Source organism: Arvicanthis niloticus, chromosome 8 (genome assembly GCF_011762505.2).
Source record: "Arvicanthis niloticus isolate mArvNil1 chromosome 8, mArvNil1.pat.X, whole genome shotgun sequence".
Lineage (NCBI taxonomy): Eukaryota > Metazoa > Chordata > Mammalia > Rodentia > Muridae > Arvicanthis > Arvicanthis niloticus.
Window position 1 is genome coordinate 55,522,918 of NC_047665.1, and position 22,005 is coordinate 55,544,922.

Here is a 22,005-nt window from a genome sequence, read left to right on the forward strand (position 1 = left end):
TGTGTGGGTACTTATGTGCTAAGTGTGTAGAGATCAGAGGCCAATCTTGGGTGTTATTTCTCAGGACCTGTCTAAAGTATTTTTTTTAAGACAGGGTCTCTCATTGGCCTTGGATTCACAAGTAGACTAGACAGGGATTGCCTGCTTCCCCCTCCTCAATGCTGGCATTATAGACTGGGCCACCTTTCCCCCTTACATTAGTTATGGGGATAGAACTCAAGTCCTCATGCTTGTGTGGTAGGCATTTTCTTGACTTCTTAGCCCTTGGATATTGTGAATGTTTTCACTTTCATAGCAGTCTTATTGAAATCTTGAACACATTTTCACTGGTGGGGTGCTTTACACTTGTTTTCTTTTCTGCTCGTATATCTCTCTCCAAGGTTCATTTGGTCACCCTCTTTGGGTTTTGACTTCAAACATCCCATTTTTGTTAAATCTTTGGTGTTTTCCTTCTATCCCAGTCTCCCGCCTCCAACTCCATTTACTAGCATTTCATTCATTTTCACACCATGTTATTACCTGAAACAATTGTGGTAGCTTATAATTTAATTCACCTCTACAATGAAGTCAGTTATGAGTAGGGTCCTTCTTTACCTTGCTCATGACCACAATCCCAGTTTTTAATACGGAATTTGCCACACATATACTAGCCCATTGAATGACTAAATCTCATCGAAACGAATTTCAACCCATGGTACAAGATTCTTGGTACTGCTTAATTTCTCTCAGTGGTGCTTACCTGTAGTAAGTATTGACTTGAATTGTTACTTATGGTTACCTCAACACTCTTCACGTAAATAATAAACTTCAACTTAGTCTGGGGAACTCCCACAGTGAACTTAAGTTTTGTATGGATTTAGCATTCAGTAAACTCAAACAGCATTGAGATGTGCATCACCAGAGTCACTGGAGACGACCTTCAATTTGTAGCTAGTAGATTGTCTTTACTACAGCCAGCTGGGACTATACTCAGGTTTTCGGACATAAGTGTAGCCCTGAGCATTTACATCTTCCTTATACTGAGGGGCTTTTAAAAGCAAAACTACATCCTGTATCCCACTCAGTAGTTGCAGGGGGAGGTTTAGACAAGCAAGCGGTATGACAGAAACTAAGGTAGCTGTGCCATCTTGGCCTCAAGTCCTAGAATAGTTGGGTAATTTTCCATCAAGGAAATCATTTTTAGTTAACCTTAAAATGGCCTCAGCAAGGATACAAGATGGAAGCGTCTCTGTACTATCTTGCCCTGACCCATTATACCACCTGGTACAGAATAGGCCAGAAAGCGGCCATGAGAAACCCACAATACACTAGAGGTGGTTCCGGCAGAGGCTCACTTCCTGTGCACGCCTTCTATATCCGGCCACCTAAATCTCGCGAGAAGCCAGGGGAGACTGGCTCGTCCAATCTAGAGCTAGCCTGGCCCTTCTCGCACGCCTGCGCAGAAAGAAAAAGCAAGAGCAACGTGGACGCCGCCGGCGGTCGCGCCTGCGCTTTGGCGTGCTCCCTGTGATTGGCCCCCGTGACGCGACCACGGCGCTTTAGTTTTCACTTTCTGTCTTCTGAGCCCCCTCCCTTTCTCCTTGTTCACGAGGTTTCACTTCCGGTTGCTGGTACCCGGGGGCTGGAGCGCGGACAGCTTCCCAGCGCCTGCCTTGTCCCCGAAGCTGCTTCCCGCCCGTCAGGCTGAGTGAGGGACCGGAGCGTGCGCGCGCGGCCGGGACACCTGGGTTCGGGAGAGGCGGCAGGGCGAGGGGCCAGGAGGAGAAAGGGACGAGCTGGAAAAGCATGGGAAGGACACTGAGCCGTGAGCTCCACTCCTCAGAGAAGGCTGTCGCGCCGGGGACAGGTAACGCTCCCTCAGGTGTCGGGGCGTCCCGGGCGAGGACCCTCGTGCGGAGGGAAGAGCGGGGCTCGCGGGACGCGTGTGGTGACTGAGGGCTGGTGGGCGGGCGCGCGGGGCCACTGGGCAGACGCCTCGGTCGCCCGGGATGCGGGGGCCCCCCACGCTCCTTCTCTCCGACTTGGGAAGAGTGAGGTTAGCCAGGGTTTCTCCCAAGCCCGTGACGGGGGGCGCTGGAATGGGTGTCTGCACCCTGAGGCAGAGACCCGGGCGCGTTTTGTTTGTGTCACCTGTCACGGGGCAGCTCCATCCCCAAGGGATGTGATCAGTTCTGCACTGACGTTTTCCCTTGGTTGGGCTTGGCCTAGCTCGTCCTCCGGAGGGGTTTGGGGGAAACCCTCAGGTCGGGTTTCTGGATTCTGTAGAATCCAAGGCAACACATGGCATGGTTTACTGCTTTATTACGTGTAAATGGGCCTACCCATATGGAAGACAGCAGCCGGCTGCAGCAGCGTTGAAGGAATATGCCCCCGACGTTGGTTAGAGAGGAGTAGCAACCGGCACTCGGTAGCAAACGTGGCTTAACTTTCAAAACTGGAGCTGGTTTCAAAGGTCTCGGGTCTCCCTTAATCTCCGTTTAGCAGTTTGACGCGCCTTACTTTAAGCTACTCTCTACTGTATTTTTTTTTTTTTCTGAAGGTAAACTTAGAACAGGGAAGTTAAGGAAAGTCTTTCCTACACCTGTATAATACAGACGACCTGAGGACTCACAGTGTTTCCCTTCAGAAGAGCAAAAGGAAGGCGGGGGTGAATATGTCATAGTATAGAATCTGATGTTGTTGGAAATCCTACCGAAAAGGTTTAGGACAAAGCACATATACCTGATAGTGTAAGCGAATTCTCCCGTATTGGAAAACTGTTTGGTAAAGGATAGCTCCAGTGTTAGCAGTGTACATCAATACCTAGCGAGCCAAGTTAGAAAAAATAAAAAGATAACCGAATATTTGTCAGTAGTTACTGTTTTAAGGAAGATGATCTTTGAAGTGTGTTGCCAATTCGTTTCCTACATTCTTTTAAATAAAGATAAATGGCATCTCTTCTGGTCTAAACATTTGCTTAAGTAAATTGAAATTTGAAAACTGCCAGGAAACTTGCCTGATACTACTTGTTACCTGTAGCATATCTGTTTAGCACAAATATTATTGGACATGTTTATCCTTCGTGTCTTGTCAGTGAACATTTTTAAGATTTTTCTTATAACAGTTCTGCAGAGCTAGGATTTTTTTCCCCTGCAGCTGTTATAAACAGGGTTTAGGTGCTGCTGCTAACTGCTTGTAAAATCAAATTCTTACGATAATGCTAGGCAGTCTGTTAAATACCCTGGGATGATTTTACTTTTAAGTTTTCATTCCCCTTAGGTATGATTTTCATTACTCTGTTATGCAGCACTGGATGGTAACAATGTTTTCTAAACATTTTAACCCATCTAATAATTGAAAAAAAAAAAACAAAAAAACCTCTTTTTAATCTTTGCTAGTGAATAAGAAAGTCAAACATTTGAGACAGTCCAATATTCCTTGTTTATGATATTCAGTCTGAACACTCTGCTTTGCCCTATTTAACAGTTACCATACTGTTTTAGTTATGGTAGCTTTATGATATACATTGGTACTTTCTTTTGGGGAATGGGGACCAGGGAAACTCTGGATTCTTCTTTATTTCTTCCAGATAAATCATCTCAATCTCTATAGAAAACCACATTGGGATATTTGTGTTTGCATTGTATAGCTTATTCATTGCATTTATAGATTCATTTAAGAAAAGACATTGTTATTTTTTTCCTTCTAAGAATATATTTTTATTGTGTGTGAAAATGTGTTTACAAAAAAAAAAAAAACAAAAACAAAAACAAACAGGCTGTTTCTGCACCTTGTTTAAATAGAGCATTACAGGTACCTAGAATTAGATTGTGTGTGTCTTTTCTAGAAGGAAAGTATTCCTTGAACTTTCACTATATTAACTAACATATCTTGACCTATTTTTAACTTAGAGAGTCATGCTTTATATTCATATTTTGTCTTATATTCCAAAATTTATGTTACAGCATGTGTCCATGCTCCTTTACACATTTTTTTTTTTTTTTAATTATAGCCTAGGCTATCCTGAACTTGATATATATAGCAAAGGCTGGAATTAAACTCTTGATCCTCCTGCTGGGTCCTCTAAAATGCTGGGATTACAAACACACTGCCATGCTGGATTTATGCCATGTCAGTGACTGAGACAGGGTTTTGTATATTCTAGACAAGCACTGGTCTACATCCCAGCCAGTTCCTCTACATTTGTAAAAATACTGCATACTGCAGTTATATCTATTGATAATTACTACATTAGATATTAAATTGATTACTTTCAAACATATTTATTAGAATGTTTAAAAACTAAACCAATTACATCTTGGCTTAAATAACATTTTTGATGAAAAACAGCTATTGACCTTTCAAAATATATTAGTGATAAGAGTAACATTGTACAGTGTGTTTGCAAATACATTATGTCACCTTTAATTGCTTTATTTAATTGCTCAGGTATTTCTGCGCTTTGTTGTACAGATTTAGTTGAAGTATATGGCAAAATGTTCTGGTATTGGCTAGTTCAGTGGTTGGAAAAGAAGGGAGGGACATTTTAATTTCTCATAGATATGGGGTTTTTTTGGTATTCATCGATTTTGATAATAGTTTCCTTTTATCAAGCTTGTACTTCAGAGAGCTTTCATTCCTGTATTAGTCATTTGGAAAATACCGGTTCCCTAAATTTCATAGATCTTCCAAATAATAACAAATGTGTGTGTGCATGCACGTGCATATATGTTATATATTTAATATATCATATATTTAACTATGTAATATATTAATACTAATACATAGTAACATGTAGATATCTTTCACATTTGTTAAATTAGACTTTTCTAGGACTCTGCCATATGTTTTTTAGGACTTTGTCTTAGTATTTATCAGAGTTATTACAGGTGCCCTCTTACTATTTAAATGTCTTATTATTTTACATCTTTTAATTTTAATATTAACCATTTCTTATTACTGTCAACTGGTTTTGATTTATCTTACCTCTAATTTATCATTTATATTAATCTTACCAATAAAAATGTTTATTTTTAATTTTTCACTAAATTATTTTGATATAACTAGATGATATATACACTTGTGTATTTTGTGTGTTTATTTTGTGGTACTAAGAATTGAATCCAAAGTTTAATACATAATGCAGACCAAGCTACCCCTGAGCCATATCCTCATCCCTGTACTTTTTCTGTTTTAAGGGCTGCAAATGCTGAGTAATAGGATATATGCCTAGTATGTGTGCCACCCTGGATTAAAGAGATCTGTTAGAATATATTTTCTTTTTGAGAATTTATGTCACTCATACTGCCCTGTACCTATGATTTCCCTGCCATGGTTCTTGAGTTTCTGGAATCACAGGTATGCTACACCATGCCTGGCTGGAATTTTTTTTTAAGATTTTATGTTTAAGTTATATATATATTTGTGTGAGGGTTTGTGCACTCTAGGGCAGGTACCTGTGAAGGGCAGAAGAGGATGGATCTGGAGCTACACCCAACATGGGTGCTAAGAACTGAACTTGGGATTCTTCAAAAGCAGTATGTGTTCTTAACCATCTCTCCAGTAGCTGGAATTTTAAAAAAAGTATAAGTCTGTTTGTCTACATGTAAGTGTATAAGTATCTGTGTGTATGTAAATATGCATAAATACTTGTGGAGTGTATGAGACAGGTGGTTGGGCCCATAAGAATGTAGCTGTGTTAACATGTAAATGAAAATGTGAATAAAAATGTAAATGTGTGTATGAATATATATGTGTCTGTGCATATTTGTCTGTATAAAGAATTTTAATTCTTTTCCTTTCCTTCCTCTCTGGTTCACAAAGAGTTAACCAGCCAGGCCAGTGAAGGGCTTCTGGCTGCCTGGCCTGAGAAGGGAGCAATAGCAATAACTCCTTTACCTAATCACTCAGCTGTTAGCAACAAGTGTCAGTAGATCCAGAGGCCTGCAGCTTCTGGCCTCCGAGTAACTTAGAGTTTGTTACAGAAAATACTTGCTAGACCAAGTCGTGATCCAGTCTGGTGCTAAGCTCTTGACAATATTCTCCTGTCTTCTGCTTTTCATTTTGTCTTTTTAAAATTGGTTTCTGATCTAATTACTGCTTTTGTCATAAGAAATGTGCCTAGGACATAATTTCTGTTTTCATTTAATAAAATACAATAATATTTAATTGGAAAAGTAAATCTCTTGCTAATTGTCAGTAAACTGTTGCTTGATGAAATACACCCTTTAATGTATAGCTACTTCCTCTTAGGAGAAGAGCTGTTTGACACCAGCTCTAGTTCATTTGGTTACAGGATCTATTTGACCTCTGTGTTCAGGGGATGTGGGGTAGAATATATGTATAATGATGAAAGCAGTTTAAAAAGGATCTTGTTTCTGCCCCTTGTTTTGTAAGAGATAATTACTGAAAGAATCAAAGATGGACTTTAAAATGTAGTTGTTCCTGAAAAATGGGTTTTTTGTTTGTTTGTTTTTGTTTTGTTTTTTAAAAGATAGTTTCTGAGAAAAACCACTTAATATCTTTTTGTGGGGGTACTCCATGTACCAATGAGTTTGGTACTGTTGCTTCATTGAAAATTAATAATTTAATGCTAAAGAATAAGTTCATAAACCCAACTTGATAAGTTAGAACATTGGTCACAGAGTTTATATGGATGTCTTTAAAAAGTTACCATAAAGGACTAGTGGGTGTGGCTCAGTAATAGAGCATTTGTTTAGCACGTTGGATCCCCAGTATCACACTACAGGGTGAAAGAATACGTACAACCACTTACATCTTAAAATAATTTTAATCAAAATTATATGATCTTTAACAATTTACCTTTTGGGCATCATGTCAAACAAACAAAAAAAATCTTAAAAATTATAAGTATCTCCCTGATCAGAAACTTTGTATTACAAAGGACAAATTTGGGGAATATTAAAAACAATCTTCAGGAGTTAAATATTGCACTTAAGAGGCTAAGACAGGCAGATCACTGCAAGTTCAAAGGCCAGCTGGGGCTAAAATGTAAGTTACATTTATTTTTAAAGTTGAATATTCTTTTTTTCCTTATTTTATTATTTTTATTGGATATTATATTTACATTGCAGATTTTATCCCCTAGCACCCCTTCCCCCACCACCCAGGAACCTCCTATCCCATCCTCCTTCCTCATGCTTCTATGAGGATGTGCCCCCACCTACCACCCCACTCTTACTTCCCCACCCTCGAATTCCCCCCTACTTGGTGTACATCCTTCATGGGACCAAGAATCTCCTCTCCCACCTATGCCCAACAAGGCCATCCTCCCCTTCATGTACAGATGGAGTCATGGGTCCTTCCCTGTGTGCTCCCAGGCTGGTGGTTTAGACATTGGGGAGCTCTGGTTGGTTGGTATTGTTGCTCTCCTCATGGGGCCACACATCCTTTCTGCTCCTTCAGTCTTTTCTCTAACTTCTCCATTGGGAAACCCTTGATCAAATCAGTGGTTAGCTGTGAGCATTGGCCTCTGAATGTGTCAGCCTTTGGCAGACCTCTAAGGAGACAGCTATATCAGGCTCTTGTCAGCATGCACCTCCTGCCATCCACATCAGTGTCTACCTTTGGTGACTGTACCTGGGATGGATACCCAGGTGGAATGGTCTCCAGGTGGCTCTTTCTTCAGTTTCTGTCCCACACTTTGTTTCCATATTTGCTCCCTTGAGTATTTTTGTTACTCCTTCTAAGTAGGACCTAGGCATCCACACTTGTTCTTCCTTCTTCATTAGCTTTATGTGGTCTGTGTGTTGAGTCTTGGCTATTCCAAGCAAAATTTTGGGCTGGTATCCGATTATCAATGAGTAAATACCATGTGTGTTCTTTTGTGATTGGATTATCTCACTCAGGATGATAATTTCTAGTTCCATCCATTTACTTAAGAACTTCTCGAATTTATTATTTTTAAGAGCTGAGTAATACTCCATTGTGTAAATGTACCACATTTTTTGTATCCATTCCTCTGTTGAAGGACATCTGGATTCTTTCCAGCTTCTGGCTATTATAAATAAGGCTGCTATGAACATAGTGGAGCATATGTCCTTGTTCTATGTTGTAGCTTCTTCTGGGTATATGCCCAGGAGTGTTATAGCTGGATCCTCAGGTAATGCTATGTCCAATTTTCTGAGGAACCATCAGACTGATTTTCAGAGTGGTTGTACCAGCTTGCAATCCCACCAACAATGGAGGAGTGTTCCTCTTTCTCCACATCCTCGACAGCATCTACTATCACCTGAGTTTTTTATTTTAGCCATTCTGACTGGTGTGAGGTGGTATCTCAGGGTTGTTTTGATTTACATTTCCCTGATGACTGAGGATGTTGAGCATTGAATATTCAACCTAATCTAACCAACTTGCAGTCAGATGAATAAGTCATAGTTTGTACATATAATTTTTTAATTCAGTGAATATACTTTCCAGTCCCCCCTCCCTTTTTTTTTTTTTTAAAAAGCAGCTGCCACTGGGTAAATTGAAATATCTAAGTCTGTTTGCTATTTTGAAATAGCACATAATTATATAATTCTGTATGAATTTAAATAATTTGCTAGAGAGTTCAAATTATCTTCTGTATAGTAAATACAACATAATATGCTTCCTGGTCTACATATTCCTTCACAATTATAGTACTGATATTTTTTTCTCATGTCTTTGATTTCTAATCCGAGTTCCTTTAATTTGTTTCTCTACAATAGAGACTATTTTGCATAATGAATGGATTACTAATTTAGGGTGTTGAGTGATTTTATTGTATTTTACTTTTATTCTATCAAAGTGAATATTCAGCTATATGATCTCTGCTTTTTGTCTCAAAAGATTTTTTTTCAGAGAGAAAATTATTCCTGTAAGCATAATTTCTGTGTTGTTAGCAGTTAAAGACTTGGAATAAAAGCATTTCAGTGTGTTATTGCTTTTAGAACAAATTAGTATTTTGCTGTGGAACAAGCTTTTCTGACCCATGGGCTCAGTGTAGCCAGAGTAAACTGTGAGTAAAGCAAACATAAAATTCATAAATGTAGTACGATGGGGGGGGGGGGAAGAATTACTCAATTTAGTTGTCCAAGTGTGGTGTTTGTTTTTTTGTTTTTTGTTTTTTTTTGGCAGAGTTTTTCTCTGTGTAGCCCTGCCTGTCCTGGAACTCACTCTGTAGACCAGGCTGGTCTTGAACTTGCAGAAATCCACCTGCCTCTGCTTCCCAAGTACTGGGATTAAAGGCATTTCTCACCACCACTCAGCATGAACTGAATAGATGTCAGCTTCTGTGGCATTGGCAAAAGCTAAGCCATACCTAAGAGTTGGGAGAAATGTAAACTTTACGGATTTATTCAAATGCAAATTAGATGCTTGGTAAACTTTTGTTCACTTTATCATTGTCCTTTTCACTTTAGAATTTTTGACATTAGCAAGGAACAGGACTATGTCAAGAATTGAAGATAGAAATAGACTATGACCGTCTTTCTAGCTTTCCATAGAGATGATTGAGATATGGGGCTCAAATCAGAAGTGTTATAAGCTATGATTGAGTCTATATTGTAAGAAATTTAGTAGTGGTAGTCTTTTTTTTTCTAACCCAACTACCTCCTACATAATTAAGACAGGGACTATTTTTGTTAAATTTTAAAAGATAATAACTAAGCAACTATTAATCTTTTCTAATCCTCTAAACTAATAGATCTACTTCTGAGCCAACATCTCTGAGATACTTGCATTTTAGTGTTCACCTGTCTCTGCTTCATTTGTGTTCTCATAGTAGCTTCTGATCCCTCACCTCATGACCAGATCTCCTCTCTCTACCCCTTTCCTCACTGGAATTGGAAGTTCAGCGCTATTCTCACCTCCATTCAGTCATTGGCTGCTCAGCATGCTCACTCTCTCTCCCTCTCCCTTCTCTCCTCTCTCCAAAGTAGAAAATGAATGGGGAGCAGTGTTTATACAACACTGAGACAAAAGATACTTGGAATAAGCATTACAATGCCGTGTCCTGATAACAACCAGATATTGTATTGGGCAGAGAAATCAGCATTTGAGTAATACAAGGTTAAAATAACGTTATGCCAAGTCTAAAGTAGAATAATTAAATTGCAGTTATAATTTAGATGTGTAAAGCAAAAAAAAAAAAAATTTATTTATTTTTTTTTGGTTTTTCGAGACAGGGTTTCTCTGTGTAGCCCTGGCTGTCTTGGAACTCACTCTGTAGACCAGGCTGGCCTTGAACTCAGAAATCCGCCTGCCTCTGCCTCCCAAGTGCTGGGGTTAAAGGCGTGCACCACCACCGCCCGGCAAAACTTTTTTTTTTTTTTTAATTTTTAATTGCAATGTCCATAGTTACAACTTATTAAATTTTAGTCTAAGATAAGTAATGTTCAAATTGCATCATAAGAGATATATTACTATATTTGTATTTCAAATGTTGATGGTCTGTTTTTTGAGTCTGACATCAAACTGAAGGTCTTACTTCCTCTGGCAAGTGTATCATATCCAGCTTTGAATATGTGTTTTTGAATTGGATTTTGCGGGGGGGGGGGGTGTTAATGTGTTTCAGTGTTTTGCTTGCATATATGTGTGTGTGCTGCATGTGTTCCTGGTGTCCACAGAGGCCGGAATAGGTGTTCAGATCCTCTGAAGTTACAGACTGTTGTGAGCTACCAAGTAGGTGCTGAATATTGAGTTTGGGTCCTTTGGAAGAGAACTGTTATGAGGAGCAAAGACAGGTTTACCTAAAAAATAATTAGAACTAACATATAAGGACTGTAAAATAACAACAGAAAAGCCTGTGGTTATTTAAACTAATCATCTAAATAGGAATAAAATGTACATTGGACCTGCACTAATTTTTCTTTTAAAAAGTTTGGCTTTGCTTGTAATATCTTTGTTAATAGAAATGATAAAACTTTATGAAAATTTCTATATCATCAATTAAAACATAGTTGCTCTATATGAGCTTGTTTTGAACCGTGAATACAGCGACCAAATTGTATATTGTTTTATAGATTATAGAAATTTTAAGATTTATAATTTTCATTTGAAGATTTATAATAAACATAGAATAAATATTTCATTTTAAGATTTATAATCAAAATAGCTTTATTATTGTGCTGTTAGCCCTTTGAACAATCCAGCCAGATGTAGGTCTGAGGAAAGTGAATTTCTTCTCTACAAAATAAAATGAGGTTTAGTTAATTCCTTGAGATGGCCATAATAAAAGCCAGATTCATTAGTGTTGAGCAGGTCATAATTTTCAGTTAGGAGTTTAGACATAATTGAGTTTTGAATATAAAACCAAGGTATTTTTAAATGCCAAGAGATAACTTTCATAAGGATCTTTTATACCATCATTATGACATAAGAATAGAGAACAGGTAGGCCTGAGCAAACTTGACAACTGTGGAATGTTAGGGTAAGAGAATATAAGGCTTTCAACAGATTGCACTGGTACTATGAGTAGAAAGGAGTCAGGAAGAAAAGAATGAAAGAGACGCTGATAAATTTGAGGATATAAATAGGTAATATTAGCTATAAATAGGTAATTTTAACTTGTTTAAAAAACAGGATTAACATGAAAGTTTTATGCTTCAGTTTCTTGTTTGGAAAATAGATAACTTTGTAGCATTACTGTGAGAATTAAATGACAGTTAAGTCCTTAGCCAAGGAACTTGTACTTAGTAATTTCTCAGGAAGTGGACAGGTACTACTTTTCTGAATTAGAGAAACATTCAGCCTTTACAGCCTTGCAGACAATTAAAATAATTTAGGGAGGGATCCACCTAAACCAGGGTTGGGGCTATCAGTTGAAATCAAGATATCATATGGGATGGTTTAGAAGGAATAGGTGGCCAAAATCTTTGGGACATTAATAGAACTAGATAATGGGGAAGTAGAGGAGCATATGAGCCCAAAGCAGCAGGAGTTCAAGAAGAGGGGTGCTTAGCAGTACCAGGGGAAATTAACTTAGAGGACTGAAAAGGATCATAATGTATGATGGCCAGATTTCTGATGATTTCCTGTGCGATAGTATTCACCCATTTAAACGATATGGTCTCTCTCTCTCTCTCTCTCTCTCTCTCTCTCTCTCTCTCTCTCTCTCTCGTGTGTGTGTGTTTTCTCAGGTATTCAGATTTATGAAATCATCACTAGTCTAAATAGTCTAGTTGACTATTTCCCACTTTTTTCAATCTGTCTATTCAAGACATTTATGTAAATAGGACTGTACAGTATAGAGTTTTGTCTTTATTTTGTGTATGAGTGTTTTGCTTACACATATATTTGTATCTTATAGTTGTGTGTGCCTAGTGTCTGAGGAGATCCTCTGGAACTAGAGTTTCAGTCAGTTTCTAGCTATTATTTGCGTGCTGGGAATTAAACCCAGATCCTCTGGAAGAGTAGCCAGTGTTCTTAATCGTTGAGCCAGCACCTGGTCTTTTTTATTTAATGTAATATTTTTATTAATTCTTTGAGAATTTCATATAATGTATTTTGATATTTACTCCTTTTAACTCCTCTCAGATTCATCTTCCATTTCCCTGCCCCTTCTGAACTTCCTATACTTTTTAAAAAATAACCCACCAAGTCCAATTTGTGCTGCCTATATATATAATCTTGAGTGTAGTCATCCATGGAGTTTGGTGGACATATTAGGGCCATACCCTTGAAGAGAAAGGTTTCTATCCCACAAGCTGTCATATGTCAGTAGCTCCTCAGCAAGTAAAGGAAGCTTATGAGCCTCTCCCCCTTCACACTTAATCATTCTTGACATTTCATCATATGTTAAAACTTGACTTTTGGGCTGGAGAAATGGCTCAGTGGTTAAGAGCACTGGCTGCTCTTCCAGAAGACCCATGTTCAAGTCCCAGCACCCACATGGCAGCTCACAATAGTCTGTAACTCCAGTTTTAGGGGATCTGACATTCTCATACATGCAGGCAAAATTTCCCCTTGAAAATGTTCAGGGCACAGCAATAATTTACAGTTCATTAATACTTTGGTTTAGAAACTCATCTTTTGATAATTTAGATTTAATTTGTCTTATTTTGTATTACAATCACTGCATAGCCATTCAGTGAAGTTTCATTAACAATAATTGGTCTGATCATGTATTCCTTTGTGTGATGAAAAACCTCAGAAAGATACACAAGCACAGCTTTTTTTTTTTTTTTTTTTTTTTAAGTTTAAAGTACCTGTGGGTGATTAAAACCATTAATGGCTCTAAGATTATTATTTTTCTAAGAAGCATAAGTTTTATTTTGGTTACTGGTGAAAAAACACATCTATATCCCTATTAGGCTATTGTTAAAATAAACCTTACTGTTAAGACTATTGCTGCTTGAATACTTCTGATGACTCTCATGTTTTGATTCTAGGGAAAACTCAGGTTTGTGTCTGAGAATTATACAGGTAACTAACTATCCTTGGCCATCTTATGGCTATGACTGCTACGTGGATGCAGATACCTACAAAGTTTCTTACAAAAGAAGTCATTTTTGTGCCTTCAAACTAAGTCACTGTGAGTAAATTATACCTAAAAAAATATTTCTTAATTTAATGTCCTAAGTTTCAGATTTGGCTGAGGTTGGGATAAGCTTAATTCATAGCAGTTCCATAGTGCTAATAATACTTATTTTCCTTCTTTCAGCATTACCTCTTTGAACGTTCAGGTGACACTGTTATTAAATGACCCAGACAGACCTGTCCTTATATAATTGTAGCTTCTCAGCACAAGGAACCTAAAAGATGGCAGCACCCACTTATAAAAGCATGTAAGTAATAACAAAATAATAAATGCATATTTTTATTTGATTTGTTTCTCTTTTCCTAATAAACTTTTTGTTTCTTTCTAGACTTGAGCTTAATACAAATGGTAAGAAATTAATTAGTTCTTGTGGTTTTTGTTGTTGTTTTGGTAAATGTTTCACAACGTAATCAGCTGCTTTTTGTCCTCATTTCTTAAAGCTCTCGTCTCTCCATGGAAAGGGCAGTTAATTATTCAGGGTTGTTTGCTGTGTGATATAACTCTTCGGTCTACTTATGGCACAGTGGTTCCAGTACAACTGTAAGTATTATGTTGGCTGTCATCCTTAATACATGTTTTGTTTTTCCATTGCTGGGTACTCATTTCAATGTTGTAATGGGTAGGATTGGTGTGAAATACAGTGAGTTTACTTGGTTTTACGCTAGGATGCCTTTGATTGTGTAGAGTCCGAAGTACACAGACCACCTAAATTCTAATCCCTAAAGAGAAAATGATACTTCTATTGCTGTAGTTGACATGAGGTCTTGTTATATTGCCCAGGTTGGTTTGGAACGTAAGGGCTCAAGGGCTAATTTCAGTCTCCTGATGGACTTGGGATTACTTGTATCTGTTACCGTGCCTGACTAGATTATTTTATATTAGAAGTTTCCTTTTTCTCTAAAACAAATCAGATTTGTCCACAGAGAAATACAGCAAATTATAGCCCCTCAATTCTATTATTGACTCATTAAAATTAATAGTATCTGATGTTCTAATAGTCACATGATTCCCTTATTTGAAAAAATACTAAAAGTAGCTGTTAAATCTATCTGTAGTATGATGAATTATGATAATGAAGTTTTGTTTTGTTTTTCTCCTGATGAACTGCAAAGGATATCTTTAAGAAGTCTTTTTGTTTGGTCTGTTCATACTTTTGTACTCCCTACTACTAAAGCATAGATACAGTTTAGTTGACATATGATAATTGGATTTCTGTCAGAATTCCTTTTCCATTGGCTATTTATAAGAACAGAGAGTGGGGATAGTATAGCTCATAGTTAGTAAAGTAAGAACTTTGTGAAAAAATAATTTTAAAAGAAGGAAAAGCTCTTTCTTGCCATACAGTGTAGTTGCTAAATATAGGAAAAATGATAGCATATAGTATTCAAGTAGATAATAAAACAGGTGAAATTTTGGTTATTTGCATATTTTTCAGTATTTTCTTACAACTTGCATATTAACCGAAGAGACAACTTAAAAATCTATTTTCTTAAGTTTTTTTGGTTGGTTGGTTCTGGTTTTTCAGTGTTTTGAGACAGGGTTTTCTGTATAGCCCTGGCTGTCTTGGAACTTGCTATGCAGACCAGGGTGCAGGCAGGCCTCTGCCTCCTGGAGTGGTGGGATTAAAGACTAAATCACCATCACCCAACCTTTTTTTTTTTTTTTTTTAAGTTTTTACTTGTGCTTTTAATTGAAATAGAATTCTATCACATTACACCCTCCCTTCCCTCTGGCCCCTCCCAGCTCTCATCCCTCAGGCTTCTTCCACATCCTCCTTAACTAGATGAGCATCTTTTCTCTTGACTATTATTTAACATCTTTTCTTTGATTCTTACTGTTATGCGTGTATACATACATGTGCATGCAGGTGTATGTATGTATGTGTGTGTACATATGTGTGTGTATGTATGTGTGTATGTATATATATACATACATACATGTGTGTGTGTATATATATATATATACATATGTGTGTGTGTATATATATATACATATATGTATATGTATATATATATATTGTTTTTAAGCAAAATCTCCATTATTCTATTTTTACTAATGAAAACTCAGGAGCCAGATGCTGGGGTGAAAGCCTGATAGCTCAGAGAGGCTGATCAGACTCCTCAGTCAGCATCCCAGAATGAATGCCCTCTCTCATATCATCTCCAAAACTCTCCTTAAAACTCAGTTGTCCCTCCCTTCTCCTTCCTGTGTGTCTATCCATCCTCCCAACTCCCACTTACTGTCTCGTAATAATCCTGTTTTGACTTTCTGTCAACTGGTTGCTTTTTCCACCCCTTGACCTACGGTTGACTTTATTTAATCCTGTTTGCAATATTCAAGCAAATAAAAGTATGGGCTAAGGCTGAAGCACACCACAACTAAAAACTGGTTTTTTTTCCAGTAAATAAATACCACAATTAGGGATTTACAGTGTGATCTAATATTCTGCAATATATATGCAATGTGCTCAATTTGTTTTTGTTGGTAGTTTCATGTTCTTCATTTTTGAAGAATCTTAGCAAAATTTGGATAAGGTATTAGATAAGTAATAGTAGTCTACAATGGTTAATTTCTTAATTTTTGGTAATTTGTTGTGCAACGAAGTCTTCTTTTTTGGGGAAACCCCAATTATTTGGGGATTAAAAGACATCAGATAATTTATCACAAAAAAAAAAAAAAAAAAAAAAAAAAAGGAAGGAAAGAAAAACCAAAGCATGTAGAGAGCAACATAATAAAGTGTAGGAATTTCTTGTGCTATTTTTACAACTTTTACATACGTCTGATACTATTTGAAAATAAATTATAAAGAAAAAGTACCTGGGAGATGATAGAATGAAGATCTGCATGTGACTCATTCTATGATATAACCCAATATTGCAGAGAATCTTAACTTAGTATAATTTATGAAATTTTTCAGTTTTAGAATACATAATTTTTTAACACATCTAAATATTTTGGCCATTCTAAAAATACATGTATTCAGAAAATGTGAACATGTTTGTATATATCATCTGTGGGTCATATGTGTAAGAATCTATATTGTTTATAAATATAAATACATATTATAATATATGTTGTATATTATATTACTATGTTATATATATTAATATATATGTAAATATAATATATGTTATATATTATATTTATAATCTAACCCAGAAATTAATGGCTTGAAAAGTAATTGTGTGGGAATGTGCATGTATGTGCAGGTGCCAGTAGAGGCCAAAAGACCTCCCCAGTGTGGGTGTGGGAGCCAGTGTCATGTTTTCTGTAGGAGAGAAGCAGTACATGCAATCTCTTAATAGCTATTTCTCCAGCCCTTTAAGGACTTTTTTATGATTATATTTCTGTTTGCATTTGCGTTAGAAAGTGATAAGCTCATGTCAGTATTTATTACACTGCTTTAAGAGTTTTTGGTTTTTTTTTTTTTTTTTTTAGGCCCTGGGAATTAGATTTTAAGTATGTTATGAAAGTGTCTTCTCTGAAAGAAAGCCTACCAGAAGCTGCCTTTAGAAGACAGAATTACTTGGAGCAGAAAGGTCTGTTGAAATGTAATGGCACACTCTATATCCTGGGCTTTCTTGGATTATTGGCCATTCTGTGGTCTATACATTCACAAACATGTCTAAATTTCATCTTAAATACTTATTAAAATGGTTTGTTTGTTTGTTGTTTTGGGGGGTTTTTTGTTTGTTTGTTTGTTTGTTTGTTTTTCAAGACAGGGTTTCTCAGTGTAGCCCTGGCTGTCCTGGAACTTACTCTATGTAGACCAGGCTGGCCTCAAACTCAGAAATCCACCTGCCTCTGCTTCCCAAGTGCTGGGATTAAAGGCATGCATTACCACTGACTGGCTAAAATGGTCTTTTGAGGAAGTTGTAGAGTTACTGTGTTGTCCACTCCTTGGAAGCCAGTTACAAACTGGCAGATTTCATCAAAAATGACAAAACTTTGTCTATTTAATACAGAATGCTTAGGGAATTGAACAGATATAATAAAAAATAGCTGAAAACTCAGAACCATTCCTCTTATGCACAACAGTTTTTTTTTTTATTGTTTTGAATTTAAGTACTGTTAAGTTCACAACAAATATGATACCAGCATTTGGGAGGCAGAAGCAGGCAGATGGATGGATCTCTATGAGTTTGAGACCAGCCTGGTCTACATTGAAAGTTCTAGGCCAACTAGGGCAACATTGTGAGATCCTTTCTCCAAAAAAATAAATAAATAATAATAATAACAACAACAACAACAAAAATAAAACATGAGAAAATTTTGGGTTATGTAATTTATGAAACACTGATAATTTTGCCTAGTATTTATTTTGTTGATTTTGTAGCAATATAAGAGAGAACATTTTTTTTTTTTTTTGAGATAGGGTCTCATTGCATAATTACATAATTGTGCCTGCCTTGGAACTTACTATGTAGACCAGGCTGGCCTCAAACTCACAAGAGATCTGCTTGCTTCTGCCTCTCTTTTTTTTTTTTTTTGGTTTTTCGAGACAGGGTTTCTCTGTATAGCCTTGGCTGTCCTGGAACTCAACTCGGTAGACCAGGTTGGCCTCGAACTTGAAATCCGCCTCTGCCTCTCTTAAGTGTTACAATTAAAGTACATTTTAAGAAAGGTTTAAACAATAAATATGTGCTGGAGAGATGGCTCAGTGGTTAAGAGCACTAACTGCTCTTCCAGATGTCCTGAGTTCAATTCCCATAACCAAATGGTAGTTCACAATCATCTGGAATGGGATCCGATGCCCTCTTCTAGTGTGTGTTGGAAGACAGCTATAATGTGCTTATATAAATAAAAATAAATCTTTTAAAAAAAAAATTAAACAAATATTTTGAAAAAAAATTGTTAAAGAGAATTAAAAAAAAAAAAAAAAAAAAAAAACACAAAAAAAACCTCCGAAGGCAAGATGTGATGGCATGTGGCTTTAATCCCAACTCTAAGGAGACAGGTGGACAGGTCACTGTGAGTTCAAAGTCACTCTAGTCTATATGACAAGTTCCAAGGCCAGCCAAGAATACATAGTGAGACTCTGTGTACGTACTATGTACATGTCCTGAAGAGAGGGCAGTAGAGGGAGTGTATGTGATCAAAACATGATATAGCTAGGGAATGTTTTTAATTAGAATTTAAATGTCCTATATTTCTGATTCCCTCTACAGTCTGTTGTCAAGATTTATGCTTTGATTTATATGAAGTTGAATTGACAAACAAACAAGGAGAAAACATAGATAAGCTAATGGAATATGTTAAAAATAAGGAATTGGTAAGAATCACTAATTTCAAGTATAATTATTAATTTTTTCCGTAAACTAGGAGGTTGGTACCTAAGTGTTCACTGCGTTATTTAGCTTACCAGAAGGGTTTTCACTGTTAATGTTAACTGACATACTATTGTAACTGCCATTTTCATTTTCCTTATATCTCAGCCTACCTTTATGTCTCATTAGTCAGCTTATATTCCTAACTAAAAGAACAAGTCTGTTTTCTTGATACATTGATTATATATCTAGTACATTTATATTAGTCACAATACCACTTCTGGGATGCTTCTTTTAAATCCACTTGTAACCATTATCCAGGGGTTTATACAAGTTGTTTCTTCTTTTTCATAATAGAAGAAATGAGACTTAGGAATAGCTACTTGTTTAAAGAATTATGTTGGGCCTGAAGAGATGGCTCAGTGGTTGAAAGCATTGATTGCTCTTTTGGAGGTTCTGAGTTCAATTCCCAGCAACCACATGGTAGCTCACAACTTTCTAATTGGATCCAATGTCTTCTTATGGCAAATCTGAAGACAGCAACAGTGTGCTTATATACATAGAATAAATAAATAATAACATCTTTTTTTAAAAAAAAGAAAAAAAACTGTCATGTTATAGCTAGGGTTCTTTGTGTGTAGATAGATGCTGCACTCAGAGTTTCATCCACCTTTTGTGATTTCTGAATATTCCAAAGGAAATGATGCAAATGTTGACAGTAATGAAGCAAGCCAGCTCTTGTCTGTTACTCTGATAGATAAGACATAAGTAAAGTAAAATAGACCAGGCATGCATGTGTGTGTTTTGTGACAGTGACCTGTCTTGATGGTAGTGTTGATTAAAATACTCTGAGTTGCAAATAACATTAATCTAAACCGGCCTTAATCAGTGAGAGGTTTTATAAGCTTACTTTCTCAGTGTAGGTAGTAAGATAGGATTTAAATGCTGTTCAGGACACTTTTCTTCCAGCTTTGCCCTTTTCTGGATAATAGTTTGTCCTGTGGCTTCCAGCCAGGATTCCCACTTGAGTGGGAAGAGACAGAGCCCCTTCTGACCATCACTCTGATTTCTTTAGAACAGTTTGCATAATATGCAGAGCCCTCAGTAGCTAGAAATGGTATGAGTGACACCTATTTATTTTTTATGTTTAAGGCACTCATCAAATGCTTGGAAAATAGGAGTTTTTTCATTTTACTTACATCATCAGCCTTAACTCCAGAACCAGGTAAGGACAAGCTTTCTGGGGAGAAAAAATTTTAATATATGTATTTTTGTTTCATAAGATCAACAACTTACTTTTTTTTTTTTTTTTTTTTTTTTTTTTTTTTTTTTTTCTCCTGATTCTTAACCCTTACAGATTTTGGAGATGAGCAGATGGGTCTACATGGTTTACATTTATTTCATGCACCTCAATCAGCAGGTAAGGTTACAGTGGTACCCAGTTCACTCATCCTCTTGGGTTTGGGTACTTTCCAGTCTTTATCTTACTCGCTGACTTATTAGCACAGAACGCTTGTTAACTGTGTTTTTTCTCTTAAGCAACTGTCTTTCTTTAACCTTCCTATTTGACTTCCTTTGCAAGTGGACTCTAAGCTTCAGACCTGTCTGCCCACATACTGACATATCTAGCATGATATCTAAACTTCCTAAAATTCAGCATATCTAAAATTGAATCCATTTGTTGTTCAATAGAAGCTAGGACATACTTTCCCACAGTCTGTCAAAAAGCTGTGACTCAGGATTTTCATGGCTACTCTTGCTATCTAGACTGTAAGTCTTTGTGTTTGGACCATGTATTCCCAACATGGTATTGACCCTGAGGACAAACATGTGGCTCTTAGACGCAAAAAATTATATTAATCACTTATTAGTGACTTTTCTGTTGCTATGATAAAACACCATAACTAAGGCAACATAGAAAGAAGGGTCTCTTTGGGCTTACAGGTCCAGAGAGCTAGGCTCTGTAATGGTTGAATGGAGGCAGCAGGCATGGATGCTGGAACTGTAAACCAAGAAAACATACTAGCACAGGGTTTTTGAAACCTCAAAGTTTCACCACAGTGACATACTTCATCCAGCAGGACCACCGTCAAACCTCTCAAACAACTGTCATCAGCTGGGGACTAACATTGAGACACCTGAGCCTATGAAGGACATTCTCATTCAAACTACCACAAGTCAAGTCATATAGTACCTAAACAGCTATACAATGTATGATGTTGCAGTTAAAATACTTGTAGGATGCAGATGTTACTCAGTCGGTAGAGTGCTAGTCTCATAAGCATAAAGCTCTGGATTTGGTCCTGAGGAGTACATCATCTGGGATTATAGTATAGGTATTTGCTACTACATCTGGGTGTGCTTGACATACAAATATATTAGTGTGTTTGGTTTGGCTTTTGGTTTGTGTTGCTGGGATTCTGAGTATGCAGTTTACGACTAGACTACATCCCCAGGATAATATCTACCTTGGCTGCATTGTATATATCCTCAGAGCATATATGTGCCAGACGTCTGAAGAAAAATAAGTGCTGAGCAAATAAATTTGTAACAAAGCAAACTTGATTTAAATTATTCTGTATGTGTTTAAGGATAATGCTAAAATTAGTATTTCTTTAAACTTATAGTCAGCACAAAAATGTTTTAAAGTTGTTTTAAAAGATTTAGTTTGTTTATGAGTGTGTCGCCGACATGTATGTATATATGAATGTATGTATGTATGTATGCACCACATGTGTGCAGTGACCCTGAAGGCTAGAAGAAGGCATTGGGACCTCAGAAACTCAGGAGTTTTGGGTAGATATGAGCTTCTTTGGTACTGGGATCTGAACTCAGACTCTCTGGAGTTAGCAACTGCTGCTTTTAACTCATGAGCCCATCTCTACATCCCCTTAAAGTTGATTTTTTTTTTAACAATATATGTATATTCTGGTAATCAAAGAAGAGAACAGTACTTTATGATATTTTGGAACAAATAAAACAACCAATTATACAAACAGATTTACAAAGGATATTCACATTTATTGTGTTATGTATTTGTCTAAGGATAATTGATTTAGCAATCCTTAAAGTATTAACCTGGTTCTAGGGCTGGCTCTTGACTACCATACCATGCTACTTTATCTTTTTGTTAGATTTTTTTATTTTAGAACTGCAGAAATTGAACCAATGGGCAAGAGCACTTGCTGCTCTTCTAGAAAATCCAACTTTGGTTCCCAGAGCCCACATTAAGTGGCT

The 22,005-nt window shown here is 36.9% G+C and overlaps 1 protein-coding gene across 3 annotated transcripts in view; it reads left to right on the forward strand.

Moving 5' to 3' along the window:
* The first annotated feature begins 1,432 nt into the window (after positions 1–1,432).
* Tasor2 (transcription activation suppressor family member 2) overlaps positions 1,433–22,005 on the forward strand; it is a 43,696-nt gene continuing 23,123 nt past the window's right edge. For all 3 annotated transcript variants that reach the window (XM_034509578.2, XM_076939409.1, XM_076939408.1), the window contains exons 1-9: positions 1,433–1,846; positions 13,353–13,495; positions 13,625–13,748; positions 13,830–13,849; positions 13,942–14,041; positions 16,940–17,040; positions 18,670–18,773; positions 19,921–19,993; positions 20,126–20,188. In XM_034509578.2, coding sequence (XP_034365469.1) covers positions 13,723–13,748; positions 13,830–13,849; positions 13,942–14,041; positions 16,940–17,040; positions 18,670–18,773; positions 19,921–19,993; positions 20,126–20,188 — 487 coding nt within the window. In that variant the 5' untranslated portion in view covers positions 1,433–1,846; positions 13,353–13,495; positions 13,625–13,722. The remainder of the gene's footprint in view (positions 1,847–13,352; positions 13,496–13,624; positions 13,749–13,829; positions 13,850–13,941; positions 14,042–16,939; positions 17,041–18,669; positions 18,774–19,920; positions 19,994–20,125; positions 20,189–22,005) is intronic.